Consider the following 23,367-nt stretch of genomic DNA (forward strand, 5'->3'; position numbering starts at 1 on the left):
GTCACAGTTGGCAGAGAGGTCCGTCTGTAACTAGGGGTCGTCTTTAAGTCGGGTGTCCTTACGTCGTTGACAGCCTATATATTTGTTTGTCTCGCTGTTCACTTGTTATTTGTTTCGGTACCTTGCCACATACTCAAAGTAGGGATAGTCTTCAGGTTGTCCCTTAACGCTAGGGTAAGCGAGGCAAATAGCTAGGGAACTGGTGTTGTGGCTGAATTTAGAGCCTGCACCCTCTTTCTCTATCTTGTCAGTAGGTGTTTGCCCCTCTGGCAGGATGCCCTCTTCTTATGTGCTTGTTTACAAAAAAAAAAAAAGTTTTACAAATTATGCAAATGTACCTGAGGGGCTCCAGGTTCCATTAATACCTAGGAAGCCTGGAGCCCTCAGGCTAATAGCTAATTTGCATAATTTAGAAGCTTTTTTTGTAAAAACATGGGCATAAGAAGCTAAAAGCAGGTCCTGTCAGAGGTGGCACACACCAGTATGTCAGTCCCTGGTTTACAATCTTTCATCCTGGCGTCCTTTAACCTTTATAAACTGGCAGTATGGAGCACCAGACCAACCATCTCCAGAAAGGGGCGCTCTACTGCCAGTTTATTTTACAAGGAGCAGATTGGTGGCAGTATTGTTGAGGTTTGACTCCCAGCAATCCCTACTACTACATCAGCAATCTTTGTAGGGAGCCGTGGGATAAGTCCAGGACTCTGGTGGCAACTATAGTATTCAGAGTCACCGAAACACATGTGCTTAAGAGAAGAGAAGCTACTCAGAGCATCTCTAAATCTGGAGGAGCAGGTTTTGTCCTGTATTACACATACAACATATACAAAAATATTGATGTGAATAAGCAGGGTGTAAGCAGGGTGTAATACTCACTTTATCCTGCGGGGGCAGTGCAGGGAAACTGTCAGGTAGCAGATGATCACTTGTGATCTGAGCAGCTTCTTATATAGGATCCAATCTTACAAGTAGAGAAAGTCAGAAGCAGGGAGCCCCTTTACTAGACTTTTACTGTATATAAGAATCACATTAGCATTACAAATCCTCCAATCATCATCTGTCAATGTAAGACGATGGAAATAGTGGAATGAAAGGGATACATCAGCTCAGTGCCCCTGAAAATTTTTCTAGGAAGTGCTCGGCCATGAGGATTACAGCCCTTACATTATATCCCATTGTTTCGGAGAGGGTTGCTAAGCACCTGGTGCGTCTGTAAATGAGGAGTCTAATGAACGGGCGATGATAGATGCGATAATTGGGGAGAAGAAGGAAGATCTGATTTATGGTAAGTGATGTGTCTCATAATCCATGAAGAACATGGCGAGAGATTAGAGACGGGACATTCCATGTGTCAGCTGTGCCCGGCCACGGATCCCTGTGCCAGGATGATAACGCTGGTGAAAGGTGGGGCAGGATCTCCTTCATCATATAATACACAATGCACAGGATATTGCCCCATGTGATGACAGCGACCGGATCACAGTGTGATCAGACCCATCCTTAAAGGGATATTCATGAAGGATAGTCCCTCCCCACTATGTTGGATCTTGAGTGATCTCATAATCTCACTAATTCAGAGAAGTCTGGTGTTAACATTGGTTACAGGCAGTCCCCTACTTAAGGACACCCGACTTACAGACGCCCCCTAGTTACAGATGGACCCCGCTGCCCCCTGTGACCTCTGGTGACCTCTCTGGATGTTACTATAGCTCCAGGCTGCAATGATCAGCTGTAAGGTGTCTGTAATGAAGCTTTATTGATAATCCTTGGCCCCATTACAACTAAAAATTTTGAAACTCCAATTGTCACTGGGGCAAAATTTTTTTCTGTCTGGAACTACAATAGTAAAATATACAGTTTCGACTTACATACAAATTCAACATAAGAACAAACCTATGGAACCGATCTTGTATGTAACCCGGAGACTGCCTGTATTTGGTGACACAATCAAAGAATAAATTCTTGTAGTTAAAGGGAATGTGTCATCAAAAAATGTAAGTTTTTAATTTTTTAAATTGCTATCATTTCAGTTTAAGACTTTGGGGGGAAATGTAATTTTTTTGCTTATTCATAAAATATTTTTAAAAAATAAAATAATTATTTATTTTAAATATACCACTGCCGGCCAGTAGAGGGATCGTCGGCTATAAACTGTATCATTGTGATTTTTACTTTGATTATATCATGATTGAGGAGATTTGAGGGTCCTGCTCTTGTTCTCCTGAAAACAGGAGAGCAAGTTTTGAGATTTGATGGTTAGAGATCAGTACAAATACCTGTAACAGCGCAGACAGAGGTATATATATATATATATACATTCACTGGCCACTTTATTAGGTACACCATGCTAGTAACGGGTTGGACCCCCTTTTGCCTTCAGAACTGCCTCAATTCTTCGTGGCATAGATACAACAAGGTGCTGGAAGCTCCTCAGAGATTTTGGTCCATATTGACATGATGGCATCACACAGTTGCCGCAGATTTGTCGGCTGCACATCCATGATGCGAATCTCCCGTTCCACCACATCCCAAAGATGCTCTATTGGATTGAGATCTGGTGACTGTGGAGGCCATTTGAGTCCAGTGACCTCATTGTCATGTTCAAGAAACCAGTCTGAGATGATTCCAGCTTTATGACATGGCGCATTATCCTGCTGAAAGTAGCCATCAGATGTTACAGGGTACATTGTGCTCATAAAGGGATGGACATGGTCAGCAACAATACTCAGGTAGGCTGTGGCATTGCAACGATGCTCAATTGGTACCAAGGGGCCCAAAGAGTGCCAAGAAAATATTCCCCACACCATGACACCACCACCACCAGCCTGAGCCGCTGATACAAGGCAGGATGGATCCATGCTTTCATGTTGTTGACACCAAATTCTGACCCTACCATCCGAATGTCGCAGCAGAAAGCGAGACTTATCAGACCAGGCAACGTTTTTCCAATCTTCTACTGTCCAATTTCGATGAGCTTGTGCAAATTGTAGCCTCAGTTTCCTGTTCTTAGCTGAAAGGAGTGGCACCCGGTGTGGTCTTCTGCTGCTGTAGCCCATCTGCCTCAAAGTTGGACGTACTGTGCGTTCAGAGATGCTCTTCTGCCTACCTTGGTTGTAACGGGTGGCGATTTGAGTCACTGTTGCCTTTCTATCAGCTCGAACCAGTCTGCCCATTCTCCTCTGACCTCTGGCATCAACAGGGCATTTCCGCCCACAGAACTGCCGCTCACTGGATGTTTTTTCTTTTTCGGACCATTCTCTGTAAACCCTAGAGATGGTTGTGCGTGAAAATCCCAGTAGATCAGCAGTTTCTGAAATACTCAGACCAGCCCTTCTGGCACCAACAACCATGCCACGTTCAAAGGCATCAAATCACCTTTCTTCCCCATACTGCTGCTCGGTTTGAACTGCAGAAGATTGTCTTGACCATGTCTACATGCCTAAATGCACTGAGTTGCCGCCATGTGATTGGCTGATTAGAAATTAAGTGTTAACGAGCAGTTGGACAGGTGTACCTAATAAAGTGGCCGGTGAGTGTATATATGAATTAAGATATCCATATGGATGCAATGGACTTCATCAGAATATGGCAAAAAAATTCAAAAAATTGCTCCAGAAATGTTTGAGGAACTCAACAAAGAATTCAAGGTGCTGACCTCTATACCCTCTGGATCTTTGGTAGGTACTGGAAAAAGTCAGATCCAAAAATTATGTTGTATCCTTGTCTTTCACATTTTTGACATTCTATTAGCCACTACAGTTGACATTATAGGCCTATAATTTTTCTTGGCTTCGTTGTATAGACTGGTGCAGATATGCAGAGTCACCTCATTCAAATTACAGGGCAGGTGAACTTAATAGCATGTGACCCCCTACTGTACTATACACAAGATGTGTACAGCTCCTCTGCTGCAGCCCAGTCTCAGGGGAAGGGGTTTTTCTTTATAATTTACAGGGGTAGATCCATCAATCAATTTCCGACATACAGGCAGTCCCCGGGTTACGTACAAGATAGGTTCCGTAGGTTTGTTCTTAAGTTGAATTTGTATGTAAGTCGAAACTGTATATTTTATAATTGTAGATCCAGACAAAAAAAAAAATTTGGCCCCAGTGACAATTGGAGTTTAAACATTTCTTGCTGTAATGGGACCAAGGATTATCAATAAAGCTTCATTACAGGCACCTTACAGCTGATCATTGCAGCCTGGGACTATAGTAAAGCATTCAGAAAGCTTCACCAGAGGTTAGAGGGGTCTGTCTGTAACTATGGGTTGTCTGTAAGTCGGGTGTCCTTAAGTAGGGGACCGCCTGTAATTCTAATAATAATAATTCTTCATTTATATAGCGCACACAGATTAAGCAGCGCTACATGTAGCCGGTTAAATTGGTCCCTGTCCCCAATGGGGCTCACAATCTAAACAACCTAACAGTATGTTTTGGAGTGTGGGAGGAAACCGGAGGACCCGGAAGAAAACCCACGCAAACAGGGAGAGAACATACAAACTGTTTGCAAATGTTGACCTTGGTAGGATTCGAAACCCAGGACCCCAGCGCTGCAAGGCAGAAGTGCTATTCACTCAGCCATCGTGCCACCCTAATTCTGTAGTAATTAGCACCAAAATTTGTCTAAAATCCCTTGTACCACATTTATCAAAGGTTTAAAGGAAACCTACCATGAGGATTCTCCTATCAGAAGTAGATCTGAAGGTAGGTTCCTCCGGCTGCCTCTGCCCTAATCTGTAATGTAATAATCCTGGAATCTAACTTGTTACAAACTTTATTTTAGTAATATGTAAAGTAACTACTGCAGAGGATACTGGGGCAGGGAGTAGCCCAGGATAGTACACGCCCCAGTAGCCTCTGCAGATAATTTACATATTACTAAAATAAAGTTTTTAACAACGTTCCAGGAGTATTACATTTCAGATTAGGGAAAAGGCAGCAGGAGGAAACTACTTCTGATAGTAGTTTCCTTTAAGACTGTTTTGAGACACTTTTAGGACAAGTAAAGAAAAGCAGTTGGCCCACTGAAAAGGGGGCGTGGTTTCACAGGAAAACGGTTGTGTGCTGAAAATTATGCAGATGTTCCACAATTTGGCTGTCATGTCTGCGCCTGCTATCTCCTCTAACCATGCTGGTATGATTAGGAGACACTGGGGGTCATTTACTAAGGGCCCATTTCGCGTTTTCCCGATGTGTTACCAGAATATTTCCGATTTGTGCCGATTTGCCCTGAATTGCCCCGGGATTTTGGCGCACGCGATCGGATTGTGTCGCATCGGCGCCGGCATTCACTAGACGGAAATGGGGGGGGGGCGTGGCCGAACGAAGACCCAACGGATTTGGAAAAAACGCCGCAATTAAAAAAAAATGTGTCGCGGAGCTTGCACTTACCTTCACTCAACCCGGCTCGGTGTATTCCAGTGCGGGAACTTCAGCCCAGCAGCGCCACCTGGTGGACGGCGGAGGAACTACCTTAATGAATCCCAGCCGGACCCGAATGCAGCACAGAGAACGCGCCGCTGGATCGCGAATGGACCAGGTAAGTAAATCTGCTCCACTGAGTTTTTAATCATCCTGCAGTGTGAACTAGGTTCTATGGCTGTTTGACCTGTCCCATTGGCGCAGTTTTCTGGTGTAAGTCAGCTCATAGGAGGTGCATAGATTACTATACATCTACAAACTACTACCGTAGTTTTTCGACGATAAGGCGCACCGGAGTATAAGGCGCACCATCAATAAATGCCTGCCAAAACGTCAAGGTTCATATATAAGGCGCACCTGATTATAAGGCGCACCGGATTATAAGGCGCACCGGATTATAAGGCACACCTGATTATAAGGATGAATGACCAGCAGGTGGCAGACCTGTGCACAGTACAAGGCAGCTGTTGTCTGTAAGTACGGTTCATATATAAGGCGCACCTTTGATTTCTGAGAAAATCAAAGGATTTTTGGTGCACCTTATAGTCCGAAAAATATGGTACTTATAGTCACCTAGTATCAGACACTGTGATAAATCTGGAGTGGTATAAGTGTATCCATTCACTGTGATTCCATGGGATGTATTAGAGGAACTGCACAGCTCAAACATCTTAGAAATGTGTTATTTTCTGGTGAGGACATGTTTTTATTATTAAAATCGTCGTCATGTCACTAGAGGCGGCAGTTCCCCTATAAGTGTATGAGTACGGCATCGCCATAGTGCGGTAATTGGTTCATTTCCATTCAACATCACAGAGAACAATGTATCCAAGGAGATGAGGAATTCCAACATTTCTCCGTGTCCCTTGAACTATGTTATCTCCGGGTTATTTTCTGGTATGTCAACACTGGCTAAAAAAAAAAATAAAAAAGCTGAAAAAATTCTCCAAGAGGAACGTGAGGACAGAACATGTTCTTATATTGTAACAACTAATCAGAGAGAGTTTCTAGCAGTCACGGGGTGATCTGCTATGAGAGGGGCCACTGTCGCCCTCTAATATAGAAAAGATAAGCAAATGTATTCATCCAAGTAATAGGAAAACACAATAATAGGAGTGTAATAATAGTCTTTCATTATATTGTATTAGTGGTTCGATCCTAAGGGTCAAAACACCCTGTAAAGAGGGGAAGGGGGGCACATATTAATACAAAATCGTAAATTAATTTGGTATCCCACGTCCCATAATGCCTGAATAATTTTGAAAAGTAATATTAATTACCGTATTTTTTCGGACTATAAGGCGCACCATCAATAAATGCCTGCTAAAATGTCTAGGTTCATATATAAGGCGCAGCGGATTATAAGGCACACCTGATTATAAGGATGAATGACCAGCAGGTGGCAGACCTGTGCACAGTACAAGGCAGCTGTTGTCTGTAAGCATGGTTCATATATAAGGGGCACTGGACTATAAGGCGCACCATCAATAAATGCCTGCTAAAACGTCTAGGTTCATATATAAGGCACACCTGATTATAAGGATGAATGACCAGCAGGTGACAGACCTGTGCACAGTACAAGGCAGCTGTTGTCTGTAAGTAGGGTTCATATATAAGGTGCACCGGACTATAAGGCGCACCTTTGATTTCTGAGAAAATCAAACAATTTTTTTGTGAGCCTTATAGTCCGAAAAATACGGTATTACATTTTATACATATGCGGGGGGGGGGGGAATCATTAATTTGTTTGGTCCACAGGCTAATTTCCATACCTCCTCTTTCTCTAAAGACACGTCCCCGTTCTCGGAAACGGCCAAAAAATGATCGGAAGACCCTTTTTTTTGGCACAAAACATCCTTTTCGGCAATCATTGCTGCATTGGGAAATACAGATCCATGTTGGAATGGACAACATACTTATGACTTTAAAAAAAAAATGTTTAATGCAATTTTATTTTGTGAAAAAAAAATTTTACCGAAAAAATAGATTTTGGGAAGCAATTTGGACTTTCCTATTAAAGGGATTGCACAACATGACCGTTACATTTACTTTTTCACTTTGTCAAATATTTCAAAAGCTTTTTACCTTCCAGTAAGTCGGGAGATTGTGAAATCATCAAAAATAAATAGATATTACGGTTGAACCTGGACCTGGACAAACCAGAAACACTGAGATTCCCCGAGGCGCCGCGTCTCTTATCTCCTCGGTGCAGGTGAGTGCGGAGCCGCGATTTATCATTATTTGCCTCCTCTTAAGGGCATCTGTCATCCGATCCTATCTATGAGATTTTCTTATAAAGAGAAGCTAATGGGTTAATCCGGACAATACTTAAGCCCCGGGTGGCTACAAGGTATTTTATCCTGTTTACCAATTACCAACACTTAGCCAATCAGGAGGATGACCCGCTGATTGTAAAAGTTTGCTTATTTTTACACTATCTCCTTTAAATTTTTTGTAATCGAAGTCAAAATTCTTCCTTCTACTTTGTGTAATGTTTGTGTTTTTTTGCTTTCCCTTTAAGCTGCTCTGTGCCTGGTAATCTATGGGTGCGACATCATCACCTTGTGGTCACAAACGTAACTGCGTTCTTTAAGGAGAAATATAGAAATTTAAATCAAGTCTTTCAAACTCTGTCTGACATGTCGGTTTTTGCTCATTATTGCTTTTCTTATAAAATAACAATACTACGGCATCTTTTTTATATAATTCTGTGATGTGCTGTTCCTCTGATATTTCTCCTGGGGGTGTATTCATAAATGAACAAAGGAGTATTACAATTCTCTTGTCAAAGGGGTGTGTTCTTATTTACTCGGGGGTGTTACCATTCCTCCTGTCAAAGAGGTGTGTTCTTATTTATTGATGGGTGTTACCATTCTCCTGTCAAAGCGGTGTGTTCTTATTTACTCGGGGGTGTTACCATTCCTTCTGTCAAAGAGGTGTGTTCTTATTTATTGATGGGTGTTACCATTCTCCTGTCAAAGGGGTGTGTTCTTATTTACTCGGGGGTGTTACCATTCCTCCTGTCAAAGGGGTGTGTTCTTATTTACTCAGGGGTGTTACCATTCCCCTGTCAAAGGGGTGTGTTCTTATTTACTCGGGGTGTTACCATTCCTCCTGTCAAAGAGGTGTGTTCTTATTTATTGAGGGGTGTTACCATTCCCATGTCAAAGGAGTGTGTTCTTATTTATTGTGTGCTGTTACCATTCCTCATGTCAGATAGGTGTGTTCTTATTTATTGAGGGGTTTTACTATTCTCACTGCAAAGGGGTGCAATCTTCTTTAGTCAGGGGTGTTACCATTCCCCTGTCAAAGGGGTGTGTTCTTGTTTATTGAGGGAAGTTACCATTCTCACATCAAAGGAGCGTGTTCTTATTTACTCTGGGGTGTCACCATTCCCCTGTCAAAGGGGTGTGTTCTCATTTATTGAGGGGTGTTACCATTCCCTTGCCAAAGGGGTTAACTCTTATTTATTGTGTGGTTTTACCATTCCTCCTGTCAAAGGGGTATGTTCTTATTTATTGAGGGGTGTTACCATTCTCACTTAAAAGGGGTGTGTTCTTATCTACTCTGGGGTGCTGCAATTCCACCTGTCAAAGGGGCGTGTTCTTAACTATTGAAAGGTGTTACCATTCTCAGTTTAAAGCGATGTGTTCTTATTTTCTTTAGGGTGTCATCATTCTCCCTGTCCAAGGGGTGTGCCCTTATTTTCTCTGGGTTTAAACATTCTAACTTCAAAGGGGTGTGTTCCTATTTACTCTAGGATGTTACCATTTACCTGTCAAAGGGGTGTCTTTTTATTTATTGAGGGGTGTTACCATTTTCACTTCAAAGGGGCATGTTCTTATTTATGGAAGGATTTTACCATTGGGAATTCAAAGAGGTGTGTTCTTACTTACTCCGGGGTGTTACCATTAACCTGGTAATGGGGTGATTTCTTATTCACTCTTGGGACGTTACCACTCCTCTGTCAAATGGGTGTGTCAGCTCTGATGAATGTCAAAATATGTAAATACACCTTCCACAGCTGATCACACCCAGTTGTCAATGTATTCTGACATTTTTCAGAGGAACAATAGAGGAATGGTTCTAGAATGTTCCACACTGTGGGGAATCCATGTTTTTATATCGGGGGAGGGGGGTCAGCTTTCCTTTCAATGGGACGAGGGATGAATCTTTGATAGTTTTGGGTCTGACCAATGGGATCCTCAGAAATAATAAGAATAGGGGTCCACGAGTGCCCTATGTGAGCAGGATGGGGGTGCGCACATGTGACAACTGCACTTCTACAGGAGTTCTGGTTGTCACAGGCAGAATATTTGTAATTAATGGGGGCCACATCAGCCGATGCTTGGACCCAAAAAATCTGTACTAGAACCCCCACTACAATCTATGAAACCCCTCATAGGGGGGGGGGGGGTGAAACACTGAAAAAGTCAATGGGGGCGCTATAGAGCTAACACATCTCCATGGACATAAGTGGGTTCCCTATTTCTCGCCTTTTCCCACACTTTTTTTTTCAATGTTTTTTTATAGCCGCTTCCTATTGGGTTCGTCACATCTGCTCGGGGATTTGGTGATGCCAGAAACTCAGAAGTTTCCCAAAGAGAAGCTCATTATCCTGCTGTGAGGGGCGGGCGTCACATCCACTCAGCAGCTGGAAGAGAGAAGATACCGGGCGGACGGGTGAGTATTTGTATCATGGGGGAGAGGGGGGGGGGTGAGATGTAGCAGAGCTGAGTTTGACAATCAGTAATGTGATAAAACTTAATGTTAGTCGTTGTACACAGGATTGTTCAGGGATAACTGAGTCAGCTCTGCTACATCTGGTTGTGCTGCAGCCTGGGGGTTGTCTTGGTATGATTGTCTCTATGATGTGTTCTTAGATTCTGTCTTATGATACACAGTGGTGATTGTAAACTAATCTCTATCAGTAGTGCAGTGAACAAAAGCTAGTGTACCCTGTTATCAGCCACATCAGTCCTACCCAGTTCTATCCACTGTCCGCAAAATGTGTCAAAAGAAGATCCGCATTATGATTGAAAACATTTTGGAAAAAAATTAAATTGGTGGCCATTTACACTGTAACAAAATCTCAGCGGTGTGAAAGAGGGGTGTCAGACTTCTGAACATCTTCATGTCTTTATTTCCTGAAACGATGAAAATGGAATCACAAATTAAGAAAATAAGTAAATTAAGAAAATTCTCTTTTATTATTGATTATGCTTTAAATCATTATTTAGATTTTTTTGGAATTTTTAAAATATTTTTATAAAGAGGTCAGCTTAAAATTCCCCAAACAGACACAACTAGATAACAAAGCAACCACCAACAATAATGACTTGCAATGTGCCATCACACTGCTGTGCTCTGTGCTCTCTGCATTGAGTTGCTGCACTGCCCCTCCCTTTTTGCTCTAAATGACTTTTACGTAGTTTATGTGGTTGAAAAAAGACACATGTCCATCAAGTTCAGCCAAGGAAGGGATTGGATGAGGAAGGGATTTAGGGTAAAAAAAATTCTGTATTATAACATCAATGTTATTTTGATATAAAAAAGGCATCTAGACCCTCTCTGCTGCCCCTGCTGTGCTCTGCTCCTGAGCTCTCTCCTCTCCCTGCTGTGCTCTGCTCCTGATCTCTCTCCTCTCCCTGTTGTGCTCTGCTCCTGAGCTCTCTCATCTCCCTCCTGTGCTCTGCTCCTGATCTGTCTCCTCTCCCTGCTGTGCTCTGCTCCTGAGCTCTCTCCTCTCCCTGCTGTGCTCTCCTCCTGAGCTCTCTCCTCTCCCTGCTGTGCTCTGCTACTGAGCTCTCTCCTCTCCCTCCTGTGCTCTGCTCCTAATCTGTCTCATCTCCCTGCTGTGCTCTGCTACTGAGCTCTCTCCTCTCCCTCCTGTGCTCTGCTCCTGATCTCTCTCCTCTCCCTGCTGTGCTCTCCTCCTGAGCTCTCTCCTCTCACTGCTGTGCTCTGCTCCTGAGCTCTCTCCTCTCCCTCCTGTGCTCTGCTCCTGAACTCTCTCCTCTCCCTGCTGTGCTCTGCTCCTGAGCTCTCTCCTCTCCCTGCTGTGCTCTCCTCCTGAGCTCTCTCCTCTCCCTGCTGTGCTCTGCTACTGAGCTCTCTCCTCTCCCTCCTGTGCTCTGCTCCTCATCTGTCTCCTCTCCCTGCTGTGCTCTGCTCTTGAGCTCTCTCCTCTCCCTCCTGTGCTCTGCTCCTGAACTCTCTCATCTCCCTGCTGTGCTCTGCTACTGAGCTCTCTCCTCTCCCTCCTGTGCTCTGCTCCTGATCTGTCTCCTCTCCCTGCTGTGCTTTGCTCCTGAGCTCTCTCATCTCCCTCCTGTGCTTTGCTCCTGATCTCTCTCCTCTCCGTGCTGTGCTTTGCTCCTGATCTCTCTCCTCTCCCTCCTGTGCTCTGCTCCTGAGCTCTCTCATCTCCCTCCTGTGCTTTGCTCCTGATCTCTCTCCTCTCCGTGCTGTGCTCTGCTCCTGAACGCTCTCATCCCCCTGTTGTGCTCTGCTCCTGATTTCTCTTCTCTTCCTGCTGTGCTCTGAACTTTCACAAGTCTACCATTCATATTCTTTGGTTCGGTACAATAACTGTGATACCAAATTTCTATAGGTTTTATTGTGTTTTAATACATTTTCAAAAATTCAAAAAATGTGTCGGAAAAAAAATATTAGTTTCGCCATCTTCTGACGCTAATAACTTTTTCCTACTTCAGTGTATGGAGCTGTGAGAGGGGTCGTTTTTTGCAAGAAGAGCTGACGTTTTCATTGCTACCATTAGGTCACTTTTTATTAAAAAAATTTATGTGATGTAAAATGGCATAAAAATGATGTTTCGGACATATGGCCACTATTCTCCATTAAGGGGTTCAACGGCGGGAATAAGGGTTTTTTATGTTTTTATAGTTCGGGCAATTACTGTTTATTTAGTTTTATATCAGGGAATGGGGGTGATTTAAATTCTTAGTTTTTTTTCAAAGATTTTTTACTATTTATTTAACCCCCTAGCGTATTTCAACTATTTCACAGATTGACAGTTTTTGTCACCTCTAGTGATTACACCTTGTTTTCTCCAGACAGCGCCCCCTTGTGTTTTGATTCGATTTAACCTGGAACCACATTTTTTTGTTTGCACCATTCATATACAGGCAGTCCCTGGGTTACATACAAGATAGGGTCTGTAGGTTTGTTCTTAAATTGAATTTGTATGTAAGTCGGAACTGTATATTTTATCATTGTAATCCCAGCCAGAACTTTTTTGGTCTCTGTGACAATTGGATTTTAAAAATGTTGGGTTGTCATAAGAATCAAGATTAACACTAAATCTTCATTACAGACGCCTGTGATAACTGTTATAGCTGATTATTGTAGCCTAGGACTAAAGCACAATAAATTACCAATATCCAGAGGTCCGTTTGTAACTAGGGTCATATGTAAGTCGAGTGTTCTTAAGTAGGGGACCGTCTGTATTTATATAAATTAATCATGTCCCCTCTTGATGTTGTAGTAATCAGCCCAAACTTGTTAAAATGCCTCAGAGGAGTGGACATGATCATTGTACAGAACACTAAGCACAGCGGAGAACATATGCAATGCATTATCCTGGAATATAAATCTATATATCACAGTCCTGCTGCTACTAACAACATACACATCAAAAGATGTTCTATTTGTAGCTGTCACTAGGGGGAGTTTACTTTGTAATCATGGAAATCAATATATAACACATTATAAAACTAGCTCCCTCTAGTGGTGGCCACTAGTAGCTGCTATTTTACAATTTCAGTATTTTTTATTGAGTCATGCAAGTCATACATATCATACATAGTGGGGGTCAATTACTAAGGGCCCAATTTTTCCGTTGGGTTACCCGAATATTACCGTTTTGCGTCGATTTTCCCCTGAATTGCCCCAGGTTTTTGGCGCACGCAATCGGATTGTGGCACATCGCCGCCGGCATGCACGTGACGGAAATGGGTGGCGTGGCCGTCGGAAAACCCGAAGGATTTGGAAAAAACGCCATATTTTTTTTTAAAAATGTGTAGCTTGACACGCACTTACCTGCACTCAGGCTAGCTTGGTGAACTTCAGTTAACTCCGACGGACTTCAGCGCAGCAGCGACACCTGGTGAACATCGGGCGCACTACTTTAGTGAATCGCCGGAAGACACGAATCAGCTTCAGAGAACATGCTGCTGGATCGCGAATGGACCGGGTAAGTAAATCTGCCCCAGTGTGTTTACATCAAATGTTGCCATTTGGCTCAGGTTTTTAGGATTTTCCCGCTTTGATCTGGAACTCAACAGTAACAATTATAGATTCTAAACATAGGTAGATAGTCAAAGGGAGAAGAAAGGGATTTTGGAAGGTATGTTTAGTTACGGTCTTCCGTGTTTGTGAGGAGAGAGGGGTCTCTGATATTTGGGACCTTGATAATAGGGTCCCACATAACGTAGAATTGTTTCCAGGACCTTTGTCCGCAAACAAGAAAAAGTCAAGATCATGGGAAACAATCAGCAGTCAGGAACTGTCAAGTGATATAATTCTACTTATATACAGTCACCACTAGGGGGAGCTACCTGTATATGAATTTACTACGCTATTATATACCTGAATGGGTGCTCTATACATCTGTAGGCAGTGAGCTCCCCCTACAGAGGCTTTGTCTCAGTGACCTCCCTAGTTTTCACCCTTTAACCCCTGTGTATGGACTTAGTGGGGATAAGCCGTAGAGATTTTTAAGCAGAGGCAAGTCATAGTCTACACAGGAAGATATCTAAGACAAGATACAGAAAATAAAGTCAAGATAAAAGGAAACAATCAGCAGTCAGAAACAGGCAAGTGATATAATTCTACCTATATGCAGCCACCACTAGGGGGAGCTAACTGTGTATGAATTTATTACACTATTATAAACCTGGATGGGTGCTGTATACATCTGTATGCAGTGAGCTCCCCCTAGTGTTTAATGAAGTTGTGAGAATTTCATATTAAAGTAAGGGAATCAGATCAGTGTCAATGTCAATGTTTTTCTCTGCCAGGCAATGGGGACAAAGGTCATGATCCCGCTTTGCTCTGATTTCTCAGAGAAGAGAGACAAAATATGCATTTTCGGAACAGGAGATTTTGGACGATCCCTTGGATATAAGTTCCTACAAAGTGGTTATTCCGTGATATTTGGAAGTCGAAACCCTGGAGAGAGCAGTTTACTGCCTCGGGCGGCGGAGGTCCTGAGTCACACAGAGGCGGCACAGAAGTGCTCCGTCATCATTGTGGCGGTACATCGGGAACACTATGGTTTCCTGAAGGAGCTCGGGGACGTTCTGCAGGGTAAAATACTGGTGGATGTCAGCAATAACCTGAAGATAAATCAATACCCCGACTCTAACGCCGAGTACCTCGCCCAGGTTGTGCCCATGGCCTCCGTTGTCAAAGCGTTGAATACCGTCTCCGCCTGGGCGCTGCAGTCTGGGAATCTGGACGCCAGTAGACAGGTAAACCATTGATCGCAAGGTTAGAAAAACATAGCTGCTTTCTTCTATAAACAGCGCCCCCACTGTCTACAGGTTGTAATCGGTATAGAAGTTCAAATGAAATTAATGCTGCTGAGTTGTAATTCCACATGTGACCCGTGAACAGGGGTGGCGCTTATTTTGGAAGAAGAAATGAATGTTTTACTATGTTTTAAAGTAACACAGAAACTTTGTAGGTCATGAATTGTCTTACAGACACTTACTGAACACATTCTTAAAGCTGTACACAGACTATTCACAAAAAAAAAAAAATTCCAGGAAAAATCTATTCCAACAAAGTATCCAGCGAGTGCAGACACATTAATAACATAACAGCTACAGAAGTGAACGTTCTATGTTTCCTCCTCGCTTCTTCCATCTCAGGTGTGGGATGTGTTACCTGTAATAGATTCCACTGCAGAAAACCCCATGGGAAGCAAAGTTTAGGAAGTTTTCCATAGTGAGTGTATCCTCATAGTAACAACCTCTAAATATAATACTGCCCCACACTACAGCCCCATACATAGCACATACCGCTACCTCCTGTGTCTCCTAGAAAGTATATTACTGTACACTGCGCTCCTAACAAGAGCAACACAAATAGTACCCCCAGATTTCATACTAACACATACAATATATATAGTATAATATATACCTGTCACATAGTATACCTCCTGGAAATAATACTGTCACACTGTGTGAGCTCTTTCACTATACTACTACACAATGCACTGCAGAAAATAAAGCGGTCACAGACATGTATAATAACACACACTGTACCCTCTGTAAACCATACTGCCACACACATATTCACTGTAAACAATACTGTGTCATAGACTGTCCATCTGTAAACAATACTGCTACACACTTGTTCACTGTAAACAATACTGTGCCAAACACTGTCCATCTGTAAACAATACTGCTACACACTTGTTCACTGTAAACAATACTTCCACACACTGTCCACCTGCAAACAAGACTGCTACACACATGTTCACTGTAAACCATACTGTGCCATACACTGTCCATATGTAAACAATACTGCTACATACTTGTAAACTGTAAACAATACTGCCACATATTGTGCCTCATGTAAAAAAAAACTGCCACACACTGTGCCCCCCGTTAAACAATACTGTGCCATACACTGTCCATATGTAAACAATTCTACTACACACTTGTTAACTGTAAACAATACTGTGCCATACACTGTCTATCTGTAAAGAATACTGCTACACACTTGTTCATTGTAAACAATAGAGCTCCACACTGTACCCTCTCTGCAAACTATGCTGCTAAACGCCGAGTGTAAGCATACCGGCCCACACTGCGCCTCTTGTAAACAATACTGCCATACACTGTCCACCTGTAAACAATACTGCCACACACTGTGCCCCCTTCACAAACTACATTGCTACACACCGATTCTCCTAAAGTACATTGGCCCACACTACGCCTCTTGTAAATAATACTGCTATACACTGTCCCCGTGTAAATAATCATACCACACAATACTGCATCCGACAAAAACAATACTGCTATACAGTGTGCCAACTGAAAATACTAGCACCAGACACTATGCCACCCAAAATAATTTTTCTTTATATTGTACCACCTGGGAAAAGTAGTCTTCTTCACACTGTATTGTTATAACAGGTGTATATATTGTTATATATATTATGTGTATCTAGTGGGAATCATGGAGGCATCACCATACTCTTTGCTATGGAAGGTGAGGCCTATGGTGGCAGAAAATGGTCCCATAGACGTCTATAAAGACACTATTCGGCTAGTCTTCCAAAAATTGGGTTCTTGATGCATTTGGACACCTTTATGGTGCCTGGTCTGTCATTGGGTCGCTTATGTTTGTATATTTATATCTCAGGTCTTTGTATGTTCTGATGACAATAAGGCCAAACAACAGATAATGGATATGGTCCGTGCCATGGGGTTGACCCCACAAGACAAGGGATCTCTTGTGGCAGCCAAGGAAATAGAGGACTATCCACTACAGCTCTTCCCGATGTGGAGGCTCCCGGTGTCCACCTGCGCAGGACTCACCGTCCTGGTCTTCCTGTACTGTGTGATAGGTGACATCATCTACAATGCCGTGAAGGACAAGGACGTCTCGTATTATCTCATGGTCACGATTGCCAACCGGATCTTCCCCGTTGTCTCGCTGATGTTGTTGGCCTTGTGCTATCTGCCCGGGGTGTTTGCTGCCATCATTCAGTTATATCGAGGAACCAAATACAGCCGGTTCCCGGACTGGTTGGACCGGTGGATGTTGTGTAGGAAGCAGCTGGGGCTGGTGGCCTTGTCCTATGCCTTCCTCCACGCCATTTATACTCTAGTTATTCCCATCCGGTACAGCGTCAGACACAGGACGGAGATGTTCATAATCAATCAGGTAATGAGTCCCTACGAAGAGGAGAGCCTCACCACATACGTACAGGACTACTATGGAAAGGTCCAGACAAGGACGGTCTCTGAACCTTGGGTTTTTGCAACTTGTAAATGAATAAATACAGAGGAACCTTGGATTACGAGCAGAATTCGTAATCATGCTTGTAAACCAAATCGCTCATATATCAAAGCAAGTTTTCCCGTAGGAAACCATTGAGTCCCCATTGGTCTTGAAGACCAAGTTATTAGTAATCCAAGTCTCACACTGACCCAAGAAAGAAAAGATAGTTGAACGCCCAGCCCTGGGTCCCATTTCAATAACATCTCCTAGATGGAGGCCCATGTGATGCAGGGTGGATGGGTTTTCCAGAGCATATTCCATGGGCCAACCATGCATCTAACCCTAGGACATGATCATGAAGACCCTTCAAATTGAGTTGTCTTTTACTAGGTCCATAATTGTGTTGAAGCCTAGGTCCACCAGTCCTTGGCTGGGTTGGTGCCCGAACCCCCGGTGGACACTAAATCTATCAAGAGGATCTGGTCTCCTGGTAAATCCCAGAAGGCAGCAGTGATGTGCTGTGCTGATGGGGCAGTTCTGCACCAGGTCTTATCTGCATAGAACTGCACCCTAGCCTGCGCCTGAACGAGCGCAGGCTATAAGCAGTGTGGAGGCACGGGGCAGCAACACTCAATGTCGGCTCACAGCACAGCCTGGCTCCTCCCCCTCCCCACCCCCAAATGCTATGGAGGACGGAGAAGTCACAATTACCATCTCTGCACCGGGAATTGCAACTAAATCAAAGCTTGTATACTTTTTTTCAATCCGTGATAAATCCTCTAAAAATGCCTTACCATGTAAGATGATCCCTTTAAGAAGATATACCCGAGTATAAGCCGAGACCCCTAATTTTAACACAAAAAACTGGAAAAACCATTGGTCACAGCCCCAGTATATAGCCAGCCCCCAGTAGTATATAGCTCCCCAGCCCCCAGTAGTATATAGCTCCCCAGTGCCCTGTAGCATATAGGCAGCCAGCCCCATGTAGCATATGGGCAGCCAGCCCCATGTAGTATATAGTCAGCCCCCTGTAGTATATAGCCAGCCAGCCCCCCTGTAGTATATAGACTGCCACCCCCCTGTAGTATATAGACTGCCACCCCCTGTAGTATATAGACTGCCAGCCCCCTGTAGTATATAGACTGCCAGCCCCCTGTAGTATATGGCCTGCCAGTCCCCTTTAGCATATAACCTGCCAACCCCCTGTAGTATATGGCCAGCCTCTTGTAGTATATAGCCTGCCAGCCCTCTGTAGTATATAGCCTGCCAGCCCTCTGTAGTATATAGCCTGCCAGCCCCCTGTAGTGTATAGCCTGCCACCCCCTGTAGTATATAGCCTGCCAGCCCTCTGTAGTATATAGCCTGCCAGGCTCCTGTAGTATTTAGCCTGCTAGCCCCCTATAATATATAGCCTTCCATCCCCCTGTCGTATATATAGCCTGCTAGCCCCCTGTAGTAGATGCCCTGCCAGCCTCTGTATATAGCCTGCTAGTCCCCTGTAGTATATAGCATGCCAGCCTCTGTATATAGCCTGCCAGCCCCCTGTAGTAGATGGCCTGCCAGCCTCTATATATAGCCTGCTAGCCCCCTGTAGTATATAGCCTGCCAGCCCCCTGTAGTATGTAGCATGCCAGCCCCCTGTAGTATGTAGCCTACCAGCCCCCTGTAGTATGTAGCCTGCCAGCCCACCTGTAGTATATAGCCTGCCAGCCCACCTGTAGTATATAGCCTGCCAGCCCACCTGTAGTATATAGCCTGCCAGCCCACCTGTAGTATGTAGCCTGACACCCCACCTGTGGTATATAGCCTGCCAGCCCACCTGTAGTATATAGCCTGCCAGCCCACCTGTAGTATATAGCCTGCCAGCCCACCTGTAGTATGTAGCCTGACACCCCACCTGTAGTATGTAGCCTGCCAGCCCACCTGTAGTATATAGCCTGCCAGCCCCCTGTAGTAGATGGCCTGCCAGCCCCCTGTAGTATATAGCCTGCCAGCCCCCTGTAGTATATAGCCTGCCATCCCACCTGTAGTATATAGCCTGCCAGCCCCCTGTAGTAGATGGCCTGCCAGCCCCCTGTAGTATATAGCCCGCCAGCCCACCTGTAGTATATAGCCTGCCAGCCCACCTGTAGTATGTAGCCTGACACCCCACCTGTAGTATGTAGCCTGACACCCCACCTGTAGTATATAGCCTGCCAGCCCCCTGTAGTAGATGGCCTGCCAGCCCCCTGTAGATGGCCTGCCCGTAAAAAAAATAAACTCAGTACTCACCATTCCCAAGGCCCGGGAAGCTCCTCTTCTATCTTCATGTCCGTGGTCAGCGCCTCTTCTTTCTTCAAGCTGGCTCCAAGTCTGACCCGGCCAGGGCGCGCTCTGTGATGTAAGCAGTAGAAGTCAGTATGGTGAGTACTGAGTTTATTTCTTTTTTATATACCGGAGTATAAGCCAAGTGGGGAATTTTGCAGCACAAAAATCGTGCTGAAAAATTCGGCTTATACTCGAGTATATACGGTATTTGCAAAATGTCTTATCTTTTTAGCAGCAGCTACCCTCAAGGGAAGAATTGTAGGTGGATCGATAGATTGATGGATATATGATAGAGAGATAGATAGATGATAGATTGATGGATAGATGATGCAACGTTTCGTTGGTGGCACCCACCTTTCACCAAAACGTCGCTTCGGAATAAACGTCACCTTTGAAACTTTGAATTACTTTGGAGTGCTGCCTATTTTTGGATTTAAAAAAAAAAGATAGCTATGCGATAGATAGATATGAGATAGATGGATGGATAGATGATAGATAAAAAGATAGATAGATATGAGATAGATAGATAGATAGATAGATAGATAGATAGATAGATATGAGATAGATAGATAGATAGATAGATAGATAGATAGATAGATAGATATGAGATAGATAGATAGATAGATAGATATGAGATAGATAGATAGATAGATAGATAGATAGATAGATAGATAGATGATAGATATGAGATAGATAGATAGATAGATAGATAGATAGATAGGAGATAGATAGGAGATAGATAGATATGAGATAGATGGATGGATAGATGATAGATAAAAAGATAGATAGATATGAGATAGATAGATAGATAGATAGATAGGAGATAGATAGATAGATAGATAGATAGATATGAGATAGATAGATAGATAGATAGATAGATAGGAGATAGATAGGAGATAGATAGATATGAGATAGATGGATGGATAGATGATAGATAAAAAGATAGATAGATATGAGATAGATAGATAGATAGATAGGAGATAGATAGATAGATAGATAGATAGATAGATATGAGATAGATAGATAGATAGATATGAGATAGATAGATAGATAGATAGATAGATAGATATGAGATAGATAGATAGATAGATATGAGATAGATAGATAGATAGATAGATAGATAGATAGATAGATATGAGATCGATGGATGGATAGATGATAGATAAAAAGATAGATACAGATAGATATGAGATAGATATTTTTAAACATTTTTCTTACAATATTTGAATTGCACTTTTATTAGATCAAGCAGAATACTACCAGGGCTTTTGAGAAGCCGCTCGCCTGGAGAAGTGACACCTATTTGGCACTAGGAATCTTGGGATTTTTCTTCTACATAGTATTGGGAATCACATCCCTCCCTTCCGTCAGCAATGCCGTCAACTGGAGAGAATTTCGGTTTGTCCAGGTATGTTCTATCTAGTCATTACTATGAATGTTACTCAGTGGCCCACATTTATTAAAGCCCCTGCGCCAGATTTTTGTTGGACTCTGCACATTATTTTCAGTGCACCCTGCCTGCACATGTATTTCAGAGGTGTCAGCACTCAAATTGTGCCACCGCTGCACTGTACCCGACGCACCACATTTCGCACATATAGGGGCATTGCAGTGCATAGTTTTTCTACATATTTATCATGCAGAGTCCAATAGAAGTGCGTCATACACTCTATGTTAAAGGTGCACCAAAAGAAAGCGCAGGGGACGCCAGATTCATGAAGAACTAGCGCCAATTTTTTGAATGTGGCACACACTGGTGCAGATTTACTTACCCGGCCCAGTTGCAATCCCGCGGCGCATTCTCCGACGCTTATTCGGGTTCTGCCGGGATTCACTAAGGTTGTGCGCCCGATGTCCACCAGGTGTCGCTGCTGCGTTAAAGTCCGTCGGAATTCACCTTCTCCGTCTCGGTGTATGTGAGTGATATTTTTGCGACACAAATTTTTTTCAAATTCCGTGGCTTTTCCGAATCCGTTGGGTTTTCTGATGGCCACGCCCCCCCCGATTTCTGTTACGTAAAAGCCAATTCCCGATGCGCCACAATCCGATTGTGTGCGCCAAAATCCCGGGGCAATCCGTCGCAAATCGGAAAATTCTGGAAACCCGCCGGAAAAACGTGATTTGGACCCTTAGTAAATGTGCCCCACTGCACCTAGTTGGAACTACTTTTGATAAATGTGGGCCTATTTATACTCCAGTCACATGCAAAGCAGCATTCAAAACATTTTCAGTTACCATATTGGAATGTGTCAGTCCCTGGATAGTCAGTTCCCATAATGCATTGCATTCATTTATAGTAATCTAATGATTTTTCTATTTCAGTCCAAGCTGGGCTATCTGACCCTGGTGCTGTGCACGGGACATGCAATGGTCTTTGGCTGGAACAGGTTCCTCTTACTTGAGAGATACAAGTGGTACATGCCTCCTGTGTACATGTTGGCGCTCGTCATCCCGTGCATTGTTCTCATATTGAAGCTTATGCTAGTAATCCCTTGCATCGATACCAAGATTACCAAGATCCGCCAAGGATGGGAGAGGTCCTCAGGCAAGACATCTGAAACCAAGCTAAAAACTTGCAGCGTTGCTCTATAACATTATTTTCTAGGCATGGACTGGCTCATATACTTATTGCAGGTCTGAAAAGCCACACAAACGTAGAGTTTAGTCGGTAGATTTGGGCTGTAAATAGCCTCCACTAGGGGGCACTCACTGCAGAAAGCTGTAGACAGATCCTACTATGATAATACATTATAATCCTACAGCTGTGAGAATGGAAGCTTCATAATGATACATTTTAAAAATCATAAGCACGGAATTAGGATCCAGTTAAGGCACCTTTTTGTATATGTAAATATATTTTAATAAATATGCAAATCTGAAGCCTTTGAGTATTTTTTTTATTCATATCTACGGTAATTATGTAATAATCTAGATAATATCATCTCTCTATCTACAGTATTAATCTATTGTCAGTAGTGATGTAATGATGGGTCAGTGTTATTTATATAGAGGTCATTGTACAGGGAGGGGGAGGGGATAAGCTGTGACATCATCTATTGTCAGTAGTGATGTAATGATGGGTCAGTGTTATCTATATAGAGGTCATTGTACAGGGAGGGGGGAGGAGATAAGCTGTGACATCATCTATTGTCACCAGTGATGTAATGATTGGTCAGTGTTATCTATATAGGGGTCATTGTACAGGGAGGGGGAGGAGATAAGCTGTGACATCATCTATTGTCAGTAGTGATGTAATGATGGGTCAGTGTTATCTATATAGAGGTCATTGTACAGGGAGGGGGAGGAGATAAGCTGTGACATCATCTAGTGTCAGTAGTGATGTAATGATGGGTCAGTGTTATCTATATAGAGGTCATTGTACAGGGAGGGGGAGGAGATAAGCTGTGACATCATCTAGTGTCAGTAGTGATGTAATGATGGGTCAGTGTTATCTATATAGAGGACATTGTACAGGGAGGGGGAGGGGATAAGCTGTGACATCATCTATTGTCAGTAGTGATGTAATGAGGGGTCAGTGTTATCTATATAGAGGTCATTGTACAGGGAGGAGGAGGAGATAAGCTGTGACATCATCTATTGTCAGTATTGATGTAATGATGGGTCAGTGTTATCTATATAGAGGTCATTGTACAGGGAG

The 23,367-nt window shown here is 43.3% G+C and overlaps 1 protein-coding gene across 1 annotated transcript; it reads left to right on the forward strand.

The window, feature by feature from the left end:
* Nucleotides 1-1,170: 1,170 nt before the first annotated feature.
* On the forward strand, nucleotides 1,171-22,562 carry LOC140133724 (metalloreductase STEAP4-like). Its single transcript, XM_072154279.1, has 7 exons — nucleotides 1,171-1,285; nucleotides 7,516-7,635; nucleotides 9,957-10,106; nucleotides 14,465-14,917; nucleotides 16,821-17,345; nucleotides 20,953-21,117; nucleotides 22,032-22,562. The coding sequence occupies exons 4-7, from the start codon at nucleotides 14,468-14,470 to the stop codon at nucleotides 22,299-22,301; spliced, it is 1,410 nt and encodes a 469-aa protein (XP_072010380.1). The 5' UTR covers nucleotides 1,171-1,285; nucleotides 7,516-7,635; nucleotides 9,957-10,106; nucleotides 14,465-14,467; the 3' UTR covers nucleotides 22,302-22,562.
* Nucleotides 22,563-23,367: the final 805 nt, after the last annotated feature.

This window comes from Engystomops pustulosus, chromosome 5, assembly GCF_040894005.1.
Source record: "Engystomops pustulosus chromosome 5, aEngPut4.maternal, whole genome shotgun sequence".
NCBI lineage: Eukaryota > Metazoa > Chordata > Amphibia > Anura > Leptodactylidae > Engystomops > Engystomops pustulosus.